The 20,655-nt window shown below is 45.5% G+C and overlaps 1 protein-coding gene and 2 long non-coding RNA genes across 5 annotated transcripts; 2 read left to right on the top strand and 1 right to left on the bottom strand.

Moving 5' to 3' along the window:
* Positions 1 to 1,800: 1,800 nt before the first annotated feature.
* Positions 1,801 to 5,959, bottom strand: pyya (peptide YYa). 2 transcript variants are annotated; one of them, XM_023957886.2, is made up of 4 exons: positions 5,822 to 5,959; positions 4,003 to 4,190; positions 2,256 to 2,336; positions 1,801 to 1,964 (listed from the first exon to the last, which is right to left on the bottom strand). In XM_023957886.2, the coding sequence occupies exons 2-4, from the start codon at positions 4,188 to 4,190 to the stop codon at positions 1,943 to 1,945; spliced, it is 291 nt and encodes a 96-aa protein (XP_023813654.1). In that variant the 5' UTR covers positions 5,822 to 5,959; the 3' UTR covers positions 1,801 to 1,942. The 2 variants fall into 2 exon arrangements, with proteins under 2 accessions (XP_023813654.1, XP_078807194.1); XM_078951068.1 differs by having other exon boundaries at positions 4,003 to 4,238; positions 5,822 to 5,895.
* Positions 4,098 to 15,517, top strand: LOC110015430 (uncharacterized). Of its 2 annotated transcripts, XR_013657617.1 has the most exons (5): positions 4,147 to 4,225; positions 6,263 to 6,373; positions 8,860 to 8,935; positions 15,159 to 15,284; positions 15,381 to 15,517. It is a non-coding gene; the product is annotated as an uncharacterized LOC110015430 (long non-coding RNA). The 2 variants fall into 2 exon arrangements; XR_002873740.2 differs by lacking the exon at positions 6,263 to 6,373 and having other exon boundaries at positions 4,098 to 4,225.
* A 1,548-nt stretch (positions 15,518 to 17,065) lies between these two features.
* LOC144994191 (uncharacterized) lies at positions 17,066 to 18,998 on the top strand. The gene is made up of 3 exons (XR_013657619.1): positions 17,066 to 17,199; positions 17,285 to 17,360; positions 18,862 to 18,998. It is a non-coding gene; the product is annotated as an uncharacterized LOC144994191 (long non-coding RNA).
* Positions 18,999 to 20,655: the final 1,657 nt, after the last annotated feature.

Raw genomic sequence — 20,655 nt, 5'->3', positions numbered from 1 at the left:
CCATCAATGTGATCCATCACTGTGATCCATCACTGTGGTCCATCACTGATCCATCACTGATCAATCACTGTGATCCATCACTGTGGTCCGTCACTGTGATCCATCAATGTGATCCATCACTGTGATCCATCACTGTGGTCCATCACTGATCCATCACTGATCAATCACTGTGATCCATCACTGATCCATCACTGTGATCCATCACTGTGGTCCGTCACTGTGATCCATCAATGTGATCCATCACTGTGATCCATCACTGATCCATCACTGTGATCCATCACTGATCCATCACTGATCCATCACCGTGATCCATCACTGATCAATCACTGTGATCCATCACTGTGGTCCGTCACTGTGATCCATCAATGTGATCCATCACTGTGATCCATCACTGTGGTCCATCACTGATCCATCACTGATCAATCACTGTGATCCATCACTGTGGTCCGTCACTGTGATCCATCAATGTGATCCATCACTGTGATCCATCACTGTGGTCCATCACTGATCCATCACTGATCAATCACTGTGATCCATGACTGATCCATCACTGTGATCCATCACTGTGGTCCGTCACTGTGATCCATCAATGTGATCCATCACTGTGATCCATCACTGATCCATCACTGTGATCCATCATTGTAATCTGTCACTGTGATCCATCACTGTGATTTATCACTGTGATGTTCGTGCCCGTGCCCTTGTTTGTACCAGTGTCTGTGTTCGTGTTGGTGTTTGTAACCGTGTTCGTGCACGTGTTTGTGTTCGTGCCCGTGTTTGTGTTCGTGCCCGTGTTTGTGCACGTGTTTGTGTTCGTACACGTGTTCATGTCCGTGCTCGTGTTCGTGCCTGTGTTCATACCCGTGTTCGTGCTCATGTCCGTACCCGTGCCCGTGTTTGTGCTCGTGTTCGAGCACATATTCGTGTCTGTGCCCGTGTTCGTAACTGTGTTCATGTCCGTGCCCATGTTTGTTCTTGTGTTTGTAAACGTGTTCGTACCCGTGTTCATGTCCGTGCCCGTGTTCGTACCAGTGTCTGTGTTCGTGCCCGTGTTTGTGCTTGCGTTTGTGCACGTGTTTGTGTTCGTGCACGTGTTTGTGTTCGTGCCCGTGTTTGTGTTCGTGCACGTGTTCTAGCCCATGTTTGTGTTTGTACCTGTGTTCATGTACGTAACCGTGTTCGTGCCTGTGTTAATACCCGTGTTCGTGCCCATGCCTGTGCCCGTGTTTGTGTTCGTGCTCGTGCAGGTGTTCTTGCCCATGTCTGTGTTCGTACACGTGTTCATGTCCGTGCCCGTGTTCGTGCCTGTGTTCATACCCGTGTTCGTGCTCATGTCCGTACCCGTGCCCGTGTTGGTGCTCGTGTTCGAGCACGTGTTCGTAACCGTGTTCGTACCCGTGTTCGTGTCCATGTTCATGTCCGTACCTGTGTTCCTGTCATCTGAGGCATTTTGAAACGGCGCAGGATGTTGAGAACCCCCCCCTCTGAAAACACTGACATGCCCCCCATTCGTGTTAAAACGTGTGACAGCGTTAAGCAATGCCCGACGCCTTTATTGGTCCCTTTTTGAGTCATTTCATTCCTCTGCAGTGATCTGTACCGCTGCTGAAATTAAAAAGAAAAACTCAGCTTCATGGTTTAATCTGACAGTTTTATTATTTCCCCTCGCTTGTTACCGTTAGCAACAGTAAAACTCCAGCCTGAAAAAGGAGCTAGCGCTCAAACAAACCCGTGGCTTGTTCTTCCAGCGTCTTGCTCTGACCTCAGGAAACCTTCATGCTGATAATAAACTATGTACAGCTTTCATGTGTTGGCATGTGTTGAATGTGAAGAAGCAGGAGAGACTGGGGCTAGCCTCATCATTGAGTTGGGGGGGTCAGAGAGTGGGAGGCCATTTCCGATGGGTGGTGGTGGTGGGGGGGGGGGTAGATGGATGGGGAAATCACCACATGAAGGAGTTATACCTGTTAAACACAGAAACAGAGAGTAATGCTTTAAAAGAAGATTATAAACTACTAGTGAGGCAAGAACACTGACGTGGAATGTGCTTTCAAGCTTTGATGGTGCATGTTTTCTGTTTATAGGGCGTTTATAGATGTATTACTAGTGACTTCATATGCTGCAGTTTATAAATGATCATGAATGTCTGAAGAGAGCCCAACTAAAGCTTTCAAACACATCCCTAATGCTGGCTTATGTCTTGTAATGATTATGATACAGGGCTATGTAACAGACTTTATGCCTACGGTCTTCACCTGGATCTCTGACTTCTGCCGGCGTCATCATCAAAAAGCAGCTGTGGAACGTCGTCCTCCTGAGCCGAGCGTCTTCCATATCTGTCAGGTGAGGGGAGGGGTTATTCAAGCAGACCTTCACTCACGTTATGGTTTTCTGTCTAATGAACAGCATAACCTGTGAGCGGGATCCTCAAAGCTCTTGACCTTCAGTCTGATAGGCTTCAGAGGAGCCTAGAGAACAATCGTCGTTCCTGCCTGGATGGTTGTTCTGTGTTTGCAGTTTCCTTTGTCAGAACCAAACCTGCCAACCCAATGCCCCTAAAGGCCGTGTCTCACAGCCACTACCTACTTTTCCACGTATGAAATGTCCGTCTTTTATGATACGTGCGTGATCTACGTCATTCATGAGTGTTCCTTGCGTTCGTCATTCATTGATGTGCTCAGATGTCCGTGGAGGGTTTCAAACGACGGGTCTTCACATGAATTCTGTTTGGGCTGTTCAGGAGTTTTAGTCGGATGAGAATTACACAGTTTATGTTTATGTCCCCCCAACCCCCGACGGGCTGTCTCAACAGGCGCCAAGAAAAACTCCACAGTTGATCATTTTTACTGTCCTCTGACTTATCGTTGTCCCAGTTCCTCATTTCTTTCCGGCCTTTTGCCGCTCAGAGCCATCGATAATGTCTGGAGTCAGTACATTTGCCTTCATTTGCATCCAAAACCACTGACGTCCTGTTTTGCATGTGAAGAATTGGCATAAGTGGACCAGCGGCACACTGTACAGGCTTCCTTCAGCCTGGAATTCAAATATCAATGAGCTCTTTGACTTTCATGACTGAAAGCAGATTGGCTACAACACACTCTGCTGCCAATAGAGGGGGCCAGGAGAGAGCAGTAACTTAATCTAGGATCCTTCATTGTTCCCAGACCATCGAGCTGCAGGCCGGAGTTTTCCACAGTAAACAGTAATCTGATCTGCAGGTTCTGCCAGACGACTCATTTGGAAAAGTCCCACAACCCAGAGCTGTGGGGTGAAGATTAAAACTGTGTTTCTGAGTATTTCTGCATTCAAATCGCTGTAAATCAGGAGTTTAAAAAATGCAGTTTAGTAAAGAGTTTATTGTTACGTACAAACTAAAATCAGAGGACCAAAGTCTTCAAGCTCCGCCCCCTTCTGATCCTCCACCTGCAGACCAACAGATCCATGAATGTCTTTGTTTTCCTGGTCTGAGCTGGAATCTGGATCAGAACTGTACAGATGGACGGATTTGACGTTGCTGCTGTTTTTGATGCACGTTAGGTTGGGGGTGTGAGGGGCTGTAAGCTAACGGGAGAGCGTGTAAACAGATGGATGATGGGAAATCAGTGCAGGCTTACTCTGCACCAACAATGAATTTCCAATGAACTTTTGCCGCTCTGCAGAACCACTGTACTAGAACATGTTTTTTGGTTTTAGCTAAAAACGACATCATCAGAATGAAAAGACCTCCAGAACACAGAAGATGATCGGAGCGGGACTTTTATTTCATGTGAGTTGCATGTAGATCTTCTATGTGGATTTGGGTTAGGGTTGGATTTCAGTCTATTTCATAACTTGAGACCTTTATTGGTGATCTCAGAGAGAGAGGTGTGGTCAGAATAGACAGCTGTTTAGTTTTCTCAGAGAGCGTCTTCATGTTTCCTGTCATTCACAGCAGTGGACAGCAGGAAAACCCTGTGTGTTGCTGCCTGTAGCTGCAGGAGTGTGTGGTTGTGGTGGACAAACCTCTGTCGGGTGATCAGGTTGATGTAGTGTCTCAGAGCAGTGTAGTACTTGGCCAGCTCTTCGGGGGGCGCATCGTCACCGGGGTTTTCTGGCTTGGGGGGATAGGCGTCTGCCAGCACTCCCAGACACACGAGCACACACAGGAAGATGGCGATCATCACCGTCCACGGCTTCAGCATCAGGGCCATCTGGAACAGAACGGCGAGGCGCAGAAGGACGTTTGGTGAGTGGACACGCTTTGGACATGAGCACAGAAAAAAAAAGAGCTTAAATGATTATTAAATATTGTTAGTAGACATGTCACCCATCCTTCTTTAGTGAAAAACACCAGAAAAGCTCTGACTTGGGTCAGTTTAGGGCAGGGGTCTCGAGGCCTCGAGGGCCGACTTCCCAGAAATCCTGCCTCACCTGCTGCTGATTACCTGGATCAGGTGGGATTAGCCAATAAGGAGCTTCAATGGCAAGTTGGTTAGAAAACATGTTGGACACCGGTCCTCCAGGCTTGGATTCTGACCCCCTCTTAACCAAAAAAGGTGAAGCACCTCTGCTGAAGGCGGCAGCCGGTTGTTTTCCAGGGTTCAGTCGGGAGTCAAACGGTAAACAACAAGCTAAACATCCTTTAGCTTCAGCTCTGAGCTCTTCATCAGCACTTTTCAGACGTTCCCAAAACAAGGGGAGGTGCTGCAAGCGTCTCCTGCCCCTGCTCTCTAGCAGCCTTTATTATTGAAAACCCCCTTAGAGGCTCAGCAACCCAAATCCTTTTTGAGTTCTGTGGTCTTGGATCCAATGGGTCAGTGGTTCCACGTCACTCAGAACCTCATTCCAGGCTACAGAGTCTACAGACTCAAGCAGCCAGTCTTCCATCAACATCCATTTCATGAATTTAGTCTGGGTGAATGCTGGATTGTGATTGGCTGCGTGATAATGAGCACGGACACCTGAAAAAGTAGTTCCGGTCACATAACTTAAATGTTCGGTATCACTGCGGTATCACTTCATTATCACTCGGTATCACTTCTTTAAAACAAACTTTGTCTTCATCATCTGGACAAAAACAAGCAGTTAGAGGAGAACTTTCTCTCTGATATGATGCTTTATTTAACACATCGTGATCATCAGCATAGATGTCGCTTTCCTTTGCCGCTGCAGTTGAGGTCGGTGCCAGCCAGCCGTTACCATGACAACGGGCCACACCACGCCACTAATAGTCCGCTTGTTGTGAAAAAAAAAGGGATTTAAACTGGAAAGAATAATGAGAATATAATATTTTTAATATTCAAAGTTTATTTCTTTGGTAACTGACCATGGTATAAATACCATGATCACTTACCATGAGTGGGATAATGCCGGACCAGGCGTCCATGATCAGAAATTAATGCACTTAGCGGGAGCAACCGTCTGAGGCGGGGGCCTCCGTTTCAATTGTTAATTTCTGACACTTTACCGGGCATAATCCCTTACTAAAAAAGGGGATTACCTGAGAATAATGGTTTTAACACATTTACTTTATCTAAAACATTTATTGATTGATTATTTGATTCACAGAACACAACTTAAGTGACTTTTTCTAGCGATAAATGATCTAAAATGGCTATTATTTCTTTAACTTCCATTGTGAGGAGCTGCAGCTGCGCGCCTCACAAAGCCCAACATGCGCTCTGAGGATTTTCAGGTGAGATCCGGCTCCTTCACACACGCTTAAAGCTGCAAACTCATCACACATACCATGACAGCAGACGTGCAGGTATGACAGAAGCAGAGCAACGTGATGAAGGACGCCTCTTAAAATATGACAAAGAAAGTTTCAAACACGACTTACTTTAGTCAGAGACACAGGTGGTTTCCAGCAGCTGGCAGTGAGTCGGTTTCTTCACTTCGGCTCGTAACTCGGTGATTTATAGCCGGCAGAGGAGGGAGGAGTCGCACACGGGTGTTGTGGGGGTGCGTCAGATGGTGCTGAGGAGGGAGACGGGAGGATGCGTCATGAGCCACTGAGGCGGGTTTCTTCTGATGAAGGCAAAGATGACATTTTCAACAAACTGAAAACAAAGTATTTCAAAAATGTGGCTAGATCTCTCATACTGAAACTTTGACAGATGGACAGATGGACGGACGGACAGACAGACAGTGCTTTATTAGTTATGAGGTGATGCAAAACGTTACTTTGACGTGAAAATCTGCAGATTCAGCTCAACATTTCTTTGATTTCTTCTCCATCTCTCTTGCTGGTCAGCTTTGACTGACTTGGGTTTTTGTCTAGCATTCTTGTCTCACAGCAGAAGGTCCTGGTTCAAATCCTGCAGGGACCTTTGTGGAGTTTCCATGTTCCCCTCCATCGTCCCCTTCCTTCCACAGTCCAAAAACAGGCTTGGTAGGTAAACTGGTGATTTCAAATGGTCCCCTAGATATGATTGTGTGTTGTTGTGTGTGTGTGTGAGACCCTGTGATGGACTGTCCAACTGTCCAGCTGGGTGAACCCCACCTTTACTCTTCAGGAGCTGGGAATAGAGGATAAAATGTGACGGAAACAAACCAAACTATTGATTGATGACTTTATTTATCTGTTGTGAGTGTGTGTCTGTAATGTGACTGTAACCTTAATCCTTTACGTTAGAGGCAGGTCACTGCTATTATTGTTATGAATATTTGGTTTTCTTCACGTTCTGTCTTTTCTTGGGTTTGTGTGCAGGCTGCTTTGACTCCTCCCCTTCACCTGTGTCACAGCTGCCTGCACTTTGCTGATTAGTCACACTGAATTAATGGAACTCTCTGCATGTTTAGTATTGTTTTGTGTCCTTCAGTTCTGTACCTTATTGGAGAATTCTAGAAAACCTTCAACCAATCCCTGTTTTCCTGTTTCTATTTCTTCTTTATCCATCCAACTATTCAAATGTTCAAATGCTCTTCCAGCTTTTTCCAGCTGTGACTTTTGGTTCTTCAAATCCTTGAACTTTTCCAAGATTTCCAGGATTTCTGCCTCCATTGAAATAAATGGGGGATCCTTGGTGCAGAAGCTCGCTGAGTTCTTGTCTGTGAAAAATATTTCAGTTGACTTAATTTGGACTTTTGTTCTAAATGTTTTCAAAAGATGCAAGTAATTTGTAATCCTGACGTTGACGTTCTGGAACATCTCGACACAACTTTAAGAAATTAAGATTGAAAAAAAAATTAATTGAAAAAACACTTAAAACTAGAAGAAGCTTCATTTGCAGAGAAACATGCAGGATTGAATGCTATATGAAAATGAAACCTTGGGGTAATAATTAGCAAAGAATAAAGCAATGAATAAAATGATCAAAGTTGACCATAAAGTGAAAACAGCAAAATAACAAAGATATATGTTTGTGAAAAATGCCAGAGCTGGGTATCGAACCAGCGAGCTTCTGCTCCAAGGATTCCCCATGTGTTTAATGGAGGCAGAAATCCTGGAATATCTGGAAAAGTTCAAGGATTTGAAGGAGCAAAAGTCAGAGCTGGAAAAAACTGAAAGAGGTGAACATTTGAATAATTGGATGGATAAAATAGTTGAAACATTGTAGAAGTTAAGTGGCAAAAAATGGAGGAAGAAACTAGAATAAAGAAAGAAAAACAGGAAAACAATGATTGGTTGAATACTTTATAGCATTTAACCAATAATCTTGGCCTTCCACCTGATTCTGTAAAACTACTCAGTCATCATCCATCACCTTAAAGCAATGACAACACGGCTTGTCAAGATGTTTATATTTTTCTTTTCACTCTTTTAGTTAATGTGTGATAAAACCACCTTGAACGCACGGACGTTGCATGAAAAGAAGGCGGGGCCGATTCCAGAGACTCTTCTGTTTCTGCAGAAAACGTCTGGCCTCACAGTCGAGAGCTGCACAGTATTGTTGCGGTTGGCCTTCCTCCTCCACTGGGCCAGTTTGAGTCACGGTTTCTCATCAGTGCATCTGTTTGGTGTCAGCTGACTGCTCTGCACAGCAGAAGCAATGTGATTGCTCAAAAGCACTTCTTGGGGGGATTCTCCTTTGCCCTGTACAAAATGTGGATTCCTGTGAAGGCTGCAGGCTACAGATATAAAGGGATACAGATTTGTATCAAAAAATGGATGTAGTCATGAGAGTCCCAGCAGTACTGGTTTAAACCACAGATACCAGCAAGTTGTAGTTGGTAAAACTGTATAAAATCGAATCCATTTCTGTCAAACATCAGTTTCTATTCCTGTTGTGTCTCTACTGTCTTTGGCTTTTGATGGACATGTGATGCAAACAAAGACGTCCAATCAGAAGCAATTCCTATGGACTGAAGCTGAAGCAGGGATGTGTGTTCGTTCACTAAAGACATCAAATCATTCAACTTTATAAAAAGTGCTTGTCATACTTTGTGCAACTCAAAGCGCATTACAATTAAAAACAAAAACACAGACACCAAATCTAACCCCCCCCTCCCCACCACCACCACCGCTACCGTTAACTAACACATCCCTTAACCCCACACACAATAAATCCTTCTCATGAAAGTAACGTTAAAGAAACTTGAGGCTTGGTTCTGGTGGGGAAACAGGATTTGGAGCAGCTCAGCTGTAGGAACATCACCACAGTGCCCCCCCCCCCAACCGGTACAGCAACAGAGTCCACTCCACAGCTTTGACATGTTGGACCCCAGCCACCCAGACCAAGCCGGCAAACCCTACCCCCACCTTGGGGCTAAATCATAATAAGACAGATGTCAAACAGAGCATAAACATGAAGAAATGCCCTCAGGATAAATCCTAATCCGATCATCCATGGATCTGTTTTCAAAGCGTCCTCGGTGGTCTTTTAATGATGATGATGATGTTTTTAGCCTAAATCTGAAACCTCTGTTGTTTTCTAGGACCTAGTTTCTGCAGACCGGCAGGAGTTTATTAGAAATTCACCTCTGAGATGTGGGCGGGACTGTTGGCACGGAGGTAAGCCTCAGGTTTATTTCCCATTATTTACCCGCTCTCCATCACTACTCACTCTTTGGGGTTCACCATTTTCTAGTGCTGTCCAAATCTACAATCCTAAATCCAGTGTCTTAGAAATTTCCCAGAAGTCTCTGTGAAAAACCAGTGTGCATTGACGTTCACTATATCAGCTAATATAGTCCACAATGCATTGGGTGCAACAATTTTTGTCAAAAAAATGTATTTAAGTGTATTTTTTAATAAACCATCAACGTTTTTATTTTCAGAAGACCGTGGACTCAAATAATCGTCGCAAAACCCTCATATTATTTAGATTTCAACTTCATGAAATCGATGACGTCATAAAAAAAAGTAGTGAGCGTGGTATCCAGGGCACTACATAGGGCTGCACTGCTAGGGTGGGAATTCAGACACAGCCTCTATGTATTTTTTCCTTTGACTTTTAACAGATCATTGGTTTGTACCTGTGTTTACACAATCTATGCAATTTATACTCTTTAAATAAAACTTTATTTACAAAGCTGTTGAATATCCTAAACAACATGAAGTTCTTCACAGAGTAAAACCATCTTTCAAAAGCATAACAAAGAGCTTTTGGTGTAATTGCAATATTATGTTGACTTGGAGTTTGTTTAAATTGTCTTAAACTCTCCAGTGGATCGGTAAAGTTCTGCAAACTAAAGACTGAGACCGTCACATCAAATGAGACGTAGCAACAAATCTGAGGTGATAATCAGAGTCCAGTTCAGAACAAACAGGTTTGCATCAGAAAAACCTGCATGTTCACGTCTGATCGTATCTACAGCCGCATTTCAAAGGTTAGAATCTGGGAAAGCGGGAAGGAAGAGTGGCAGGACGCATTTACACAGCACCGATAAAACCCAACAGCCCCTCAGCCTGTCACTGCACAATTTAGCATCGCCCCAACAGACAGACACACAAACACACACACACGGACACACACACACACAAACACACACACACACACACAAGCACACAGACACATAAGCACGCACACAAACAGACACACAAGTAGGTGTGCAGTTGTGCGATCTTTACTCTGACAGGATTACAACACAGTCTGGCAGCTAAACTGATCAGCAGTCATCAGCATCAAAGATGAACGACAATATCAGCCATGAACTGAGAAAGTGAGGCAAAGCTTTGTCAATGTTTTGTCAATGCCTGTGTGCACACATACACAACTCCTGCATTGAATTTCCCTCCCTTAAATTTATAGCCTTCTGAATTTTATTTTCTTTATTGAAATTCTTGTTTGCATTGAAGACTTGGCAAGAAGGCCCCGCCAAAGTAAAGCCAGCAAAACAAAAATACACATATAGAACAACACATATTAACCCATGGAAAACACACTAATTCAAGCAATACTGACAGTGACATTAAAATGGCCCATACAGACAACAAGCGAGGGGAAAGGATAAACAAGCACAGCAGTCAAATAGAGGCTCTAGCAGCTTAAACAAATGGTGAGATGGGAAAACGGCACGTCTGAGGGAGTTTTGGAGAGAGTTCCAGTCATTTGCTGCTGCAAAATGTAAGGAATTCTAACCTGTGCAGACCCTGGAAATAGAAATGATAATGCAATTCAGATGGTAGTTGGTACGATGCAGGAGGCTGGAGAGGTATGGTGGCGTCTTCCCCAAAAGAGATTTGTGAATGACAGAGAAGCCGGTGATGATGTCATCTGGTGTGGAAGTAAGGACCAACCCTTCAGTTTGTACAGTTCATAGAGAAAAATGTGCACCAATGGCAACACGGATATCTGAGTGATAAAGAATGTCAAACTGTTGAGAGCCCATTTCATAGATCAAATCATAATCACACAGAGGGAGTATGGTCATCAGAGTATTTGGCAGAGTTTGTGAATGAAGCCTTGTTATAATAGAAGAACCCCGGGCAGGCTTTGACTTTAGCCTTCAGGGTGCTGATGTAAGAAATGAAAGAAAGTGAAGAGTCCAGCTAGAGACAAAGGTGTTTGTAGGAGCGGACAAACTCCACACTGAGCCGTCCACACTGGTGATCTCTAGTAACAGGCGACACTATTCTTCCGGTTGAATAGCATGCATGTAGTCTTGTCGGAGTTGAGGGCATGGAAAAGACTTCTTGACAAAGATAAGGCTGAGTTGGAGGGTGGATGCTGCAGAGTGAAGTGAAGGGCCAGATGAGTAAATGATGGTATCATCAGCGTAGAGATGTATCAGAGAAGCCCCGATAGCTTTGGTCGCATCATTTCTGTAAATGGAGAACAAGGTCAGGCCCAACATGGACCCTTGTGGCACACCCTGCGAGATGACAAGAGGGTCTGATGTGAAGTTTTCAGACTTTACTCGTTGTGCACAGTTATTGAGATGGCTGGCAAACCATTTGATGCAACGTCCGGACAGGCCAATGCTGGAGAGCCTCTGCAAGAGGACTGACTGATTTACTGAGTCAAACACCTTGGGCGCAACTATGAATGTAGCTCTGCAGACGTGTTTATTGTCCATGAAGGTAATGAGGTCATTAAGGACTGAAGAGGAATCAGGATCAGCTGTCCCATTATCCTCATTAATTATTTATGGGGGGGGGGTCATTCTGACTGTGTTATGGATTAGTTGAATTGTAGATAGTAGATGAATTGTTCAGAAAAATAAACTTAGAGCATAAATTTAAGTCCTGATGGGGTCTGCTTGAATTTTCCAGATGTGTGAGCCTAGACTCCGGCTTTGTCAACACATCCCCATTATTATTATTTTCTACGATGATTACCTGATGAAGAGCAGACATGTTGGAATGACGAGGTTTGACATTCCCCCTCCCCGTGGTCAATGTGTGTGTCCTCCGCCATTAGTCATTCCACAAGCAGCCTCTTCACACTGACATTTTTTTAAGCAAATTCCACCGCCATCTGTCCGTCCGTATTCCCGTCCTTAACAACATCTCCATTACTTCCTTTCTCACCCCGGTTTCTCACCCACATGACAACTAAAGTCTACTCCAAACACTGCTTTCTGCCCTCCAGAATTAAGTAATTGCCCCAGGAAGTCTCTTCGGGGACAAACCAGGTTTAGTGATTCATCATCATCATGACTGTCACCACGGAAAATGTGCAGTCATTTCTCAGTAATGTGTTTGCAGGGCAATGTCGAGGGATCCGAGCCTGTCTACACTTTGCACCTGCTACCTCCCTGCCTCCCTACCTGCCCCCCCACCACACACCCGCACACATCCACACCCTCACGTGCACACACACACAAACACACACACACACATTTAGATTAGTTTTACTCAATTGACAGTGAGTCTAATTGGTCGTGTTCTATCAGCCAGAGCCTAGATGTTGACGTCAGCTCTAGAACCCAGCAGACTGTGAGAGAGGATTGAGAATGATTTAGAAACTAGGGGAAAAATGTCAACATTTCCAATGATGAGACAAGTGTCACACAGTGGTAGTAGTCCACGCTGTGTAAAACCCTTAAGGTAAAACACCATTGATTCATTAAACACTAAAAAAACTCATTAAAACTGACCTGAGGGCTTTTCTAAAGTATATAAGCAAGTCCATCTAAATGTCCTTCATATAAGAGTCCATCCGATGGGGGCACATCCAGGTCCTGTCACACAAGAGAGGGCGTGCAGATGAAAAAACACAAACAAGGTAGTTCCCTCTGCAGGTGCTCTCCTTGTAACCCCCGAGCACACCAGGAGGAATGAGGGTCCTTCCCTGGTTTCTCTGTGTGGCTCACGGGTCACTCAGGCGCTCCTCCGTGCAGTTGGCGCCTTCTGTCTCACCTGCCTCTGGCTTTGTGGTGGCAGTTCGCTGCATGACTCTTGCAGCCACATGCTGTCCTGTTTTCTGTTGGAGCCGCTCCTTAAATATTGGTGTGAGGAACGCTGTGCAATGATCTCCAGTCAGTCAGTGGCAAACATGCAAAACACAGAAACAAAGGAAAAACACTGAAAACAAACTGATAGAATCTGAGTTCAATTAACTTGTGACTCTAGGTTAATTGCCCCCTGTCACAGGTCATCTTGAGCATTTTTCTGGTTCATTCCTTATAGGAGGTCCACCTAAGTTGGACCTCCCATACCAACGCAGGGGTTCACAGCTTCCATCAACAGCCACAAGTGCTCCAGGAGGGTCAGGTGATGCACCCAGTGCCGGCTCTGAGAGCCTGTTACAAGTGGCTCAAGTGACCCATTAATAGTCAAGCAGCCTTCCAAACACCACAGTGTGGGGTGAACCCACTGGTACCATGTACAGCATTGCTGTTGGCCTGTACCAGAGCTGTTAAGTGCTCAGCCCACTGTCTGTGCTCAGCTTACATGGAGGCAGTAGGCAGCTGTTCGACTCTCCCTGCATTCATAAAAGAGCCACAGTTCTTTTAAATAATGAGGAATCAAATGCTGCTCCTCAATCAGTCAGGATTCTTTCTGGGAAACCAAGTTCCTCTATCCAGTAATCATACACCATTCACGCTGTTGCTGCAGACTGGTCTTTCAATGGAACTGCTTGGACATATTTGGAAAAACGCAGTCAAGTCTAGGATGTAGAGTCATCTGTCATCAGGCTGGCACCGAGACAAATAGTCCAACCCCACTATCTTGAAGGGGTACGAGGTCTTGATGGAAACCAACGATGCACTCATCTCAGGCCCGTGCTTTGCATTAATGCACTGAGGGCAGGTGCTGGTCTGATCTTTCATGTCTTTCATCGTCTGTGGCCAAAAGCACCGGTGCTGCAGGACGGATAGAGCCCAGTCACTACTGGAGTGACCCATTTCCTGGTGGCAGGTGGCCCACATTTCTCTAGCGCCACTTCAGGGAATGACAGACTAGAACTTCCCTCCCCGAGGTTCTCCCCATATAATACACAGCTCCCCAGCACTTCATTGCACAACTCAGTCCTGTTCCACAATTTGAGCAGCAGTTTCAAGTCTTCAGGGTTGTTCCAACAACCTCAGGTCAAGTTTGGCGTTGGAGCTTCCACAGGCACAGCCGTTGGAGGTCAGGATCTCTGGATTGCCCTCTTTCCCAGTCTTCCTCAGGAGCCTCCACACAGGTCGTGTCACAGCAGGTGGAGCTCTCCTGCGTTACAGCGAGGGATCACTGTAGACGTTGTTTTGAGAAGCTTTTTAATAAACGGTGATCATCAACCAATCAGAAAAGACACAAATATTTATTTTCCTTAAAGAACAAACAGAGAAAGAAAGGAAGAAAGAAAAACCCTGCTGGAAATAAAAATGATTCTCATTTTGTAAAATTGTGGGTGATATTTTCAAATCAACAAGATTGACACATTGCTGCCCTTCATTGAATTATAATTCTGCAAAGCATGAACACAACAGAGACGATTGAGTTTTGAAACCTTCCAGAACACCAGCTCTTGCCAGCATTCTTGCGTTGGCAGATGTCCGTCAAGGGTTTTCGGCTGATGGGTCTTTACGTGAATTCGGTTCGGAGCTGTTCACAATTTTTGGTCGGCTGAGAATTTTGCAGTTTACGTGTATTTTACGTAGTTCATATGTGTGATCCTTGTGAGATACAAACCCAAATTTGAGGCTTTCCACGACCGTTCCAGGTATGTCTAATATACTTTTAATGCACGTACCACCGATGAATAACTATATTCATATGAATATAATTAAAATTGGATTTACTTACTGGTGTATGTGGACAGATGCATAAATTGTCCAAGAAAACTTTGACAACTCATCTTATATTAGACATCTTTGTATACATTAGAGTCTTGTTTTTGCATTTTTGCTTTGGTTCTATTAAATAAACCTTTTTAAATTAATTGTTCACGTTTCCCAGTGGCAGCATGTTATGCTTTTGTACTACTAAAGTACTTCTGAACAAAAATCAAAGTGTCATTTTGTTGGTTATCTCATATTTGCTTATTTTATGCATCACCTAGCTATATATATATAGGTGCTTTAATCATGTTTGCAAAAGTATATGTGTGTCCGAATTTGTTTCAAAGGAAGGTGAAGGTGACACCCTTGGGAGAAAATGTTTCTCTTTGCATCTTTTTAGCATTCTCCTGAGAAGCTGTGTTAGCTGTGTCTAATGAAGCGAAGGACGCTCTGTGTTAGTTTATCTGTGAAAAAAAGCTTTGCAGGTCCGGAGATGATGTGAGAAGACTGTGGAAGTATGGACATGTTGCAATTAATGTTTCTGATAGCGCTGCAGCTGTGTTTTTATCTGTTTCCCTCCTTAGAGCTCAGCGCATGTGTAACTTAGGGACAACCCAAAACAATTTATTAAGAGAGGAGGCAGCAGAATCTGCACCAGAGTGGAGAGAGATTGTTTAGTGGGTAGATCTCTGTCTGCTCTCCTCGTAAAGGTACCTTGTTCTGTTTGTCTTTCTTTCCTTTTTGATTTGTTATGATGTTGTAGGTTGTTTTAACCCAACACATTTCCAATTATTGCTCCTTATCAGCATCTACTGGAGCTGGAGGAGTGTGGAGGGACTGTGGTTGTGGAGGTCTGTCAGCAGTCGGGGTGAGGCTGTGGAGGAAGGACGTGAATTTGGCCCTGACCAACTGGTACTGATAGCCAGGGAGAGTCCTCAGGGCATCCTGGACATAGGTGATGAAGGGCTCCTGCCCTGAGACTGGTGGCCAGTGTTAGCATTGATGCTGTCCAGCAGCGCCCTCATGAGATCATCCTCACCTGCTTCTGTGTCTCTCTCCTTCAGCCCATGGACCTCTGTGAGTGGTCCTGCTTCTCCTGCTACACAGGCAAGGCGGGCAGCGATGGACTCGAGGCACTCCAGTGACTGCTCTTCCTCTGCAGCGGGCTACTGTGAAGACTGTGTCAGAATCCAGCGGACGGGGCTCAGGTTGTGGCTGGGTGAGTGGCCTGTGCCGCTGAAGGTGGTACATGGGCTGGCTCTGTCCCTCGGTGGGTATCTGTCGTGGTCCACAATCCAAAGCTCACGGTCTGTTAGCTCCTTCCTTCATCAGCCTCACACACCAGTCTTTCACTGTTTTCCACCAGAACTCGATGGTTACACCAAACTGCTCAGCCATGAGAGCCCACAGAGTTCTCCTGGTCTTATACAACCTGTGTCACCTCCTTCAGACTCCCTCGTTCTCCCTCATCCACAAGATCTTCGTCCTGCTCCTGTGTGAGGCTGTGGTCCTGACGCGCTTTTGGTTCTCCAGCTGCTGCCCAGGTCGGCTTGGCCTTGCCCTAACCTTGGGTTGGTTGTAGGGGAGGGGGCTGGACATGCTCTGTTTGTTGTATGCTGGTCACGTTCACTATCACCAATAGCTTCAACATGAGGGCCAGGGTGTGAGGAAGATGTTGATTTAGGCTCTGGAGTGGACTGCTGCTTCTCTGGATCAGGCGCAGGTAGATTTGACCTTCTTCTTCCTCCCCAGCTTGGATCTTGTGGGTTGGGATTTCCTATTCACCTGCATTATCTGGTCAGAGTTGAGGCTCCTTTGGAATGCAGGGGTCGAAGTGGTTATGGTAATCCTCTGCTGCGACACCTTTGATATGTACGTTGTGCCAAGCTACCGCCAAGCATGTGGGTACCATCGTGGATACGTGTACACAAGTCATTTCAGTGTTTCATCTGTGGGAACGTCACAGTCGATTTTTGGGCCAGCTTTGTCTGGCATTTGCATCTTGCAAGAATAACGTACGATTGAGTATGATGCACGTAAACAATGCATGGACTGCATAACTCTGAACCACCCAAACACTTTGAACAGCTCAAAACCGAATTCACATAAAGACCTGTAAGCCGAAACCCTCGACAGACATCGTTGCACATCGATGAATGACGAACGCCAGAAACACTCATGATTTACATACCATGTATGGATCACGGATGGCTGAAATTCCATCCGTGGAAAATGAGCAAATCATATGTAGCTGCTGTGTGACACGGCCTTTAGAGATAAGGTGAGAAGCTCCGGAGAGAGCTCGGAGTAGAGCCGCTGCTCTTCACATTCAGAGGAGCCGGTGGATGTGCCTCAGGTATCTGGTCCAGATGCCTCCTGGACATCTTCTTAGGAAGGTGTTCCGGGATCTCCCGCTAGGCGGAGGTCCCAGAGAAGACCCAGGACAAGCAGGATGGGCTAGTCTCTCAGCTGGCCTGGGAACGTCTCAGGGTCCCCCCAAAGGAGCTGGAGGAAGTGGCCGGGCGAGGGAAGTCTGGGCATCTTTACTCAGACTGCTGCGACCAGGTCCTGGGGTTGCGGTGGCAGGAAAAAGATGGGTGGATGGATGGATGCATGGATTAATGGGTGGGTGGATTATAATACACATTTTATCTTTGTCTATTAAATTTGATTCTTCTCCCTTGCATGCATTGAACTGGCTCTTTCACAGGAAGTGCATGTATTCATGCTCCTATAGGACCAGGACTGGCCTTAACTGCAGCTCATCACATTGGTCTATTGATCAGGTGTGTAACTTTTTCATCTCCTTCCAATTGATTCAGGTCCCCAAAGGGGGAAACTGTCAGTCCTTAGACGTACACAAAATGAAAGAAGCAAAATTAAAACAGCTGCAAGACCTCACAGCATCACACGAGGACCAGCCGTGATCTTTAGTACTTTTTTTAATTAATGCAGAGCCCAACATGTTAAACACATCTTCATGTCTTGACAGTTAGATTGAGCCTTAAACCTGTTTTAGGCCCTCTGGGGTTACAAGGATGTTAGAGCCAATTCAAACCAATTATAGCCAATTATATATATATATATATATATATATAAAACATCATATATTTTATATATATGTATATATATATATATGCTGCTAGATTGCATATTGAGCAGTTCAGCCCTTGATTCCATCCAATCATACTTATTGATGTTTTGGTTAAGGAAAGGCACAAACAGGTGAAGTTAGTTTTCTTTGGTTGAGTCGTCACTGGCTGGTTGGAGACTTTCCGCTCTCAGACAAAGAGAAGACGCCAACATATTTACACATGAGAGGCACACGGAGAGCTTTTTGTACCACCGTACACATTCTTTAGATATTAAAGCTTAGATCGGAACTTCTTGAAATACATATCTCTAGCTGGAAGCTGCCACAGCTATCAAACATTTTTATGAGAAAGTTGTGAATGAAACAAAGCAAAGTCAAACACAAGAACAACCTTCAGCTGCTTTCCTCTACGATGTGCAGACAGACGGAGCATCAAGAGGATGCACTCTACAGTCTGGGCTTCGTCTTCGTCACATTGCTCTCCTTCAGAAGTTTTATGGGGTTTCCAGAGATTTGTTAAAGTTTCACGACACGCCTGTTTGAAGACCAGTTTAGGAAACGTATTCCCCACTCAGAGAGGATATCCAATGAACACAGTTTAAAACGTTTAGTAATGAAACTACTGCTGTTGTCAACATTCACTGTATTGTAATGATCACTTCCATGTGTGGCAAACACACTGAGGTGAAATGACAGTAAACATGGCGCCGTGCGTGTACCGTCTGAGTGACCTTTGACACCATCCCCCACTCCGTCCTCTCCTCTGGGTCTCACTGCCACTGCCCTCCGTTGGTGTAAATCCGGCTGCTCAGGTCACTCTCAGTTCATCCATCTTTGTTACGGCCCCAACAGTAGAGGAAGCGCCACCAAAACGCGCGACGACATGGACACCAGAGAACAAGGAACCTAGTTTGGTGAAAACAAGACATCCTGAGTCCTGGAAGGCAAAATGAAGTTCTTTCTGGGCTGGTTCACAGGAATGAGATAAAGGGATTGGAACTGAACATGACGTAAGTCAGCCTCACCGACGGTCAGAGTCAGCAGCTGAGGCTGCCCGACCAAATCTAAACTATTCAAAAGGAAAGAAAGCTCAAAAGCCAGGCAGATGAGACCGCCAAGAGGGCACGGCGCGGCACGGGACGGCACAGCATGCCCTGTTGATCCTCGGCCTCTCTCTCCTCTCTCTCTGCCAGCTGGTGATGGACTTGAACACCTGGCAGGTGCTGACCAAGACTGACAGGGCGGGGCAAAGGATGCAGCACAGCAGCAGCGGCGAGACGAAACAAGACATCATTTGTTCTGTGATTTATTGCCTTTTTTATTTCTGCCATTTTTTTAAACTTGAATTAATTTGGAAATTGTTACTATAATTATCCTTAACAACCCATAACAGGACAAATAACCAGTTTTATCCTGGTTGGTGTCATTTTTTCCTCAAATGCGGCTCGTTGTTCTAGCTTTGCCAAATGAAAAGGACACCAAGCCGTCTGAAAACCCTAAATTCTTGTGATTCTTTAGTAAACCCAACAAAGGACGACCATGGACATGTTCAAAATATATCCTTCCATCAGGGAGCAACAGGAATGTGGCTTCATTTAATGAGTTTGGCTAAATTAATCTTTTAAAGAGTTCAGGTTGTTCTCCACCAGCTGCTCTTCTCTCGCCTCCTTCATCATTTTTCTCTCTGGTGTCTGATCCTCTTGGGGAAAAACTCCTTTCATGTGAGTCTGCTGTTTGTTTGTCAGCTGCTCTGACATGCCAGAAGATCTTTCTCCTTGAAAAATGTCATTGGAAGCTTTTAAAGGCACTAACTGGCGCCCCCAGGGGGGCCTAAAGGGAACACAAGCAATTAAGACCCTGATCTGCTTTCATCAAGCACCTCGGCCCCCACAGCTCCTGCTCTTCAATTGAACATCTTCACTGCTTGTTGGCGCCATCTGGTGGTCACAAAAACTGCTGTCGCAGTTCATTTTTAGATTATATTGAACTTCATTTTAATATTTTATTAATAAGTCTAGTAGATCATGTTCAGATTTTATTTAAATATTACAAAGTTTAGTGGAACACATTTCTAAAAGTGTGAAAACAATATGTGTGTGTGTGCGTGTGTGTGTGTGTGTGTTCAGGATGAGTTCAGGAGTTGAGGATGTAGCCAGAAGTGTGTGGATGTGGTTTTCCGGACAGTTGTTTGTGGTGACAGACAGACATGATGGTCTCACTGTCTTCAGGTTGTTGATTGGAGCCAAAAGCTTCCAGGAGAAAAAGCGTCTCAGTGTTTCATCAAGTCAGCATTGTGTGGGTCTAAACAGCTGATTTAGTCACCAAGTCCTTCCAAGCTCCTCCTCCTAACAGCCATGAACACGCCGCTGAACGGCGAGCAGCTCCACCCGACCACAGCGCCTTCAGGTTGGGGGGGGGGGGGGGGGGGGGGCAGGCAGGTGCTGCAGGGGGACTTGGTGAGTCTCCAAGTGTCATCAGCAGACTTGGATCAAGACTCTGAACTACTGTCAGAGTTTGGGACAAACCCAGGAGAGGAGCCCCCCCCCCGTGACAGACCACCACCATGACCAGAACCTCTGACCTCTGACCTGGTTCAGCAAACGCCACACAGCTGCAGGCCCGTTTACCAGATGGGAGGGGTACTGGGGGCTCCAGAGGAACCATTCAGAACCGACTCCACCGCTTTGACTGGACTGACAGACGACCGCTGCAGGTGACTCCACCCACACCAAGACACCGCCGTCTGCAGTACAGACCATGTGACCTGGACCATGCAGCAACGGTCTACCGTCCTGTTCACGGATGATGAGGGTCACCTCACACACAGATGGTCGGCGTAGCTGGAGAAGGCGAGGTGAGCGACACGCCAAGGTCAACATGGTCTCCAGGGTTCTTTGGTGGAGGAGGAGCAACAGTCTGGTTCTTGTAGACGGTCCAGTCAATGCAGGTTCTGACCTCAGACATCATAGAATTCCTCCAGAACACCC

This window comes from Oryzias latipes, chromosome 8 (assembly GCF_053564925.1).
Source record: "Oryzias latipes strain Hd-rR chromosome 8, Olatipes_Hd-rR_3.1".
NCBI lineage: Eukaryota > Metazoa > Chordata > Actinopteri > Beloniformes > Adrianichthyidae > Oryzias > Oryzias latipes.
The sequence above is the reverse complement of the archived record's forward strand: the minus strand, read 5'-3'. Positions and strand labels throughout refer to the sequence as shown.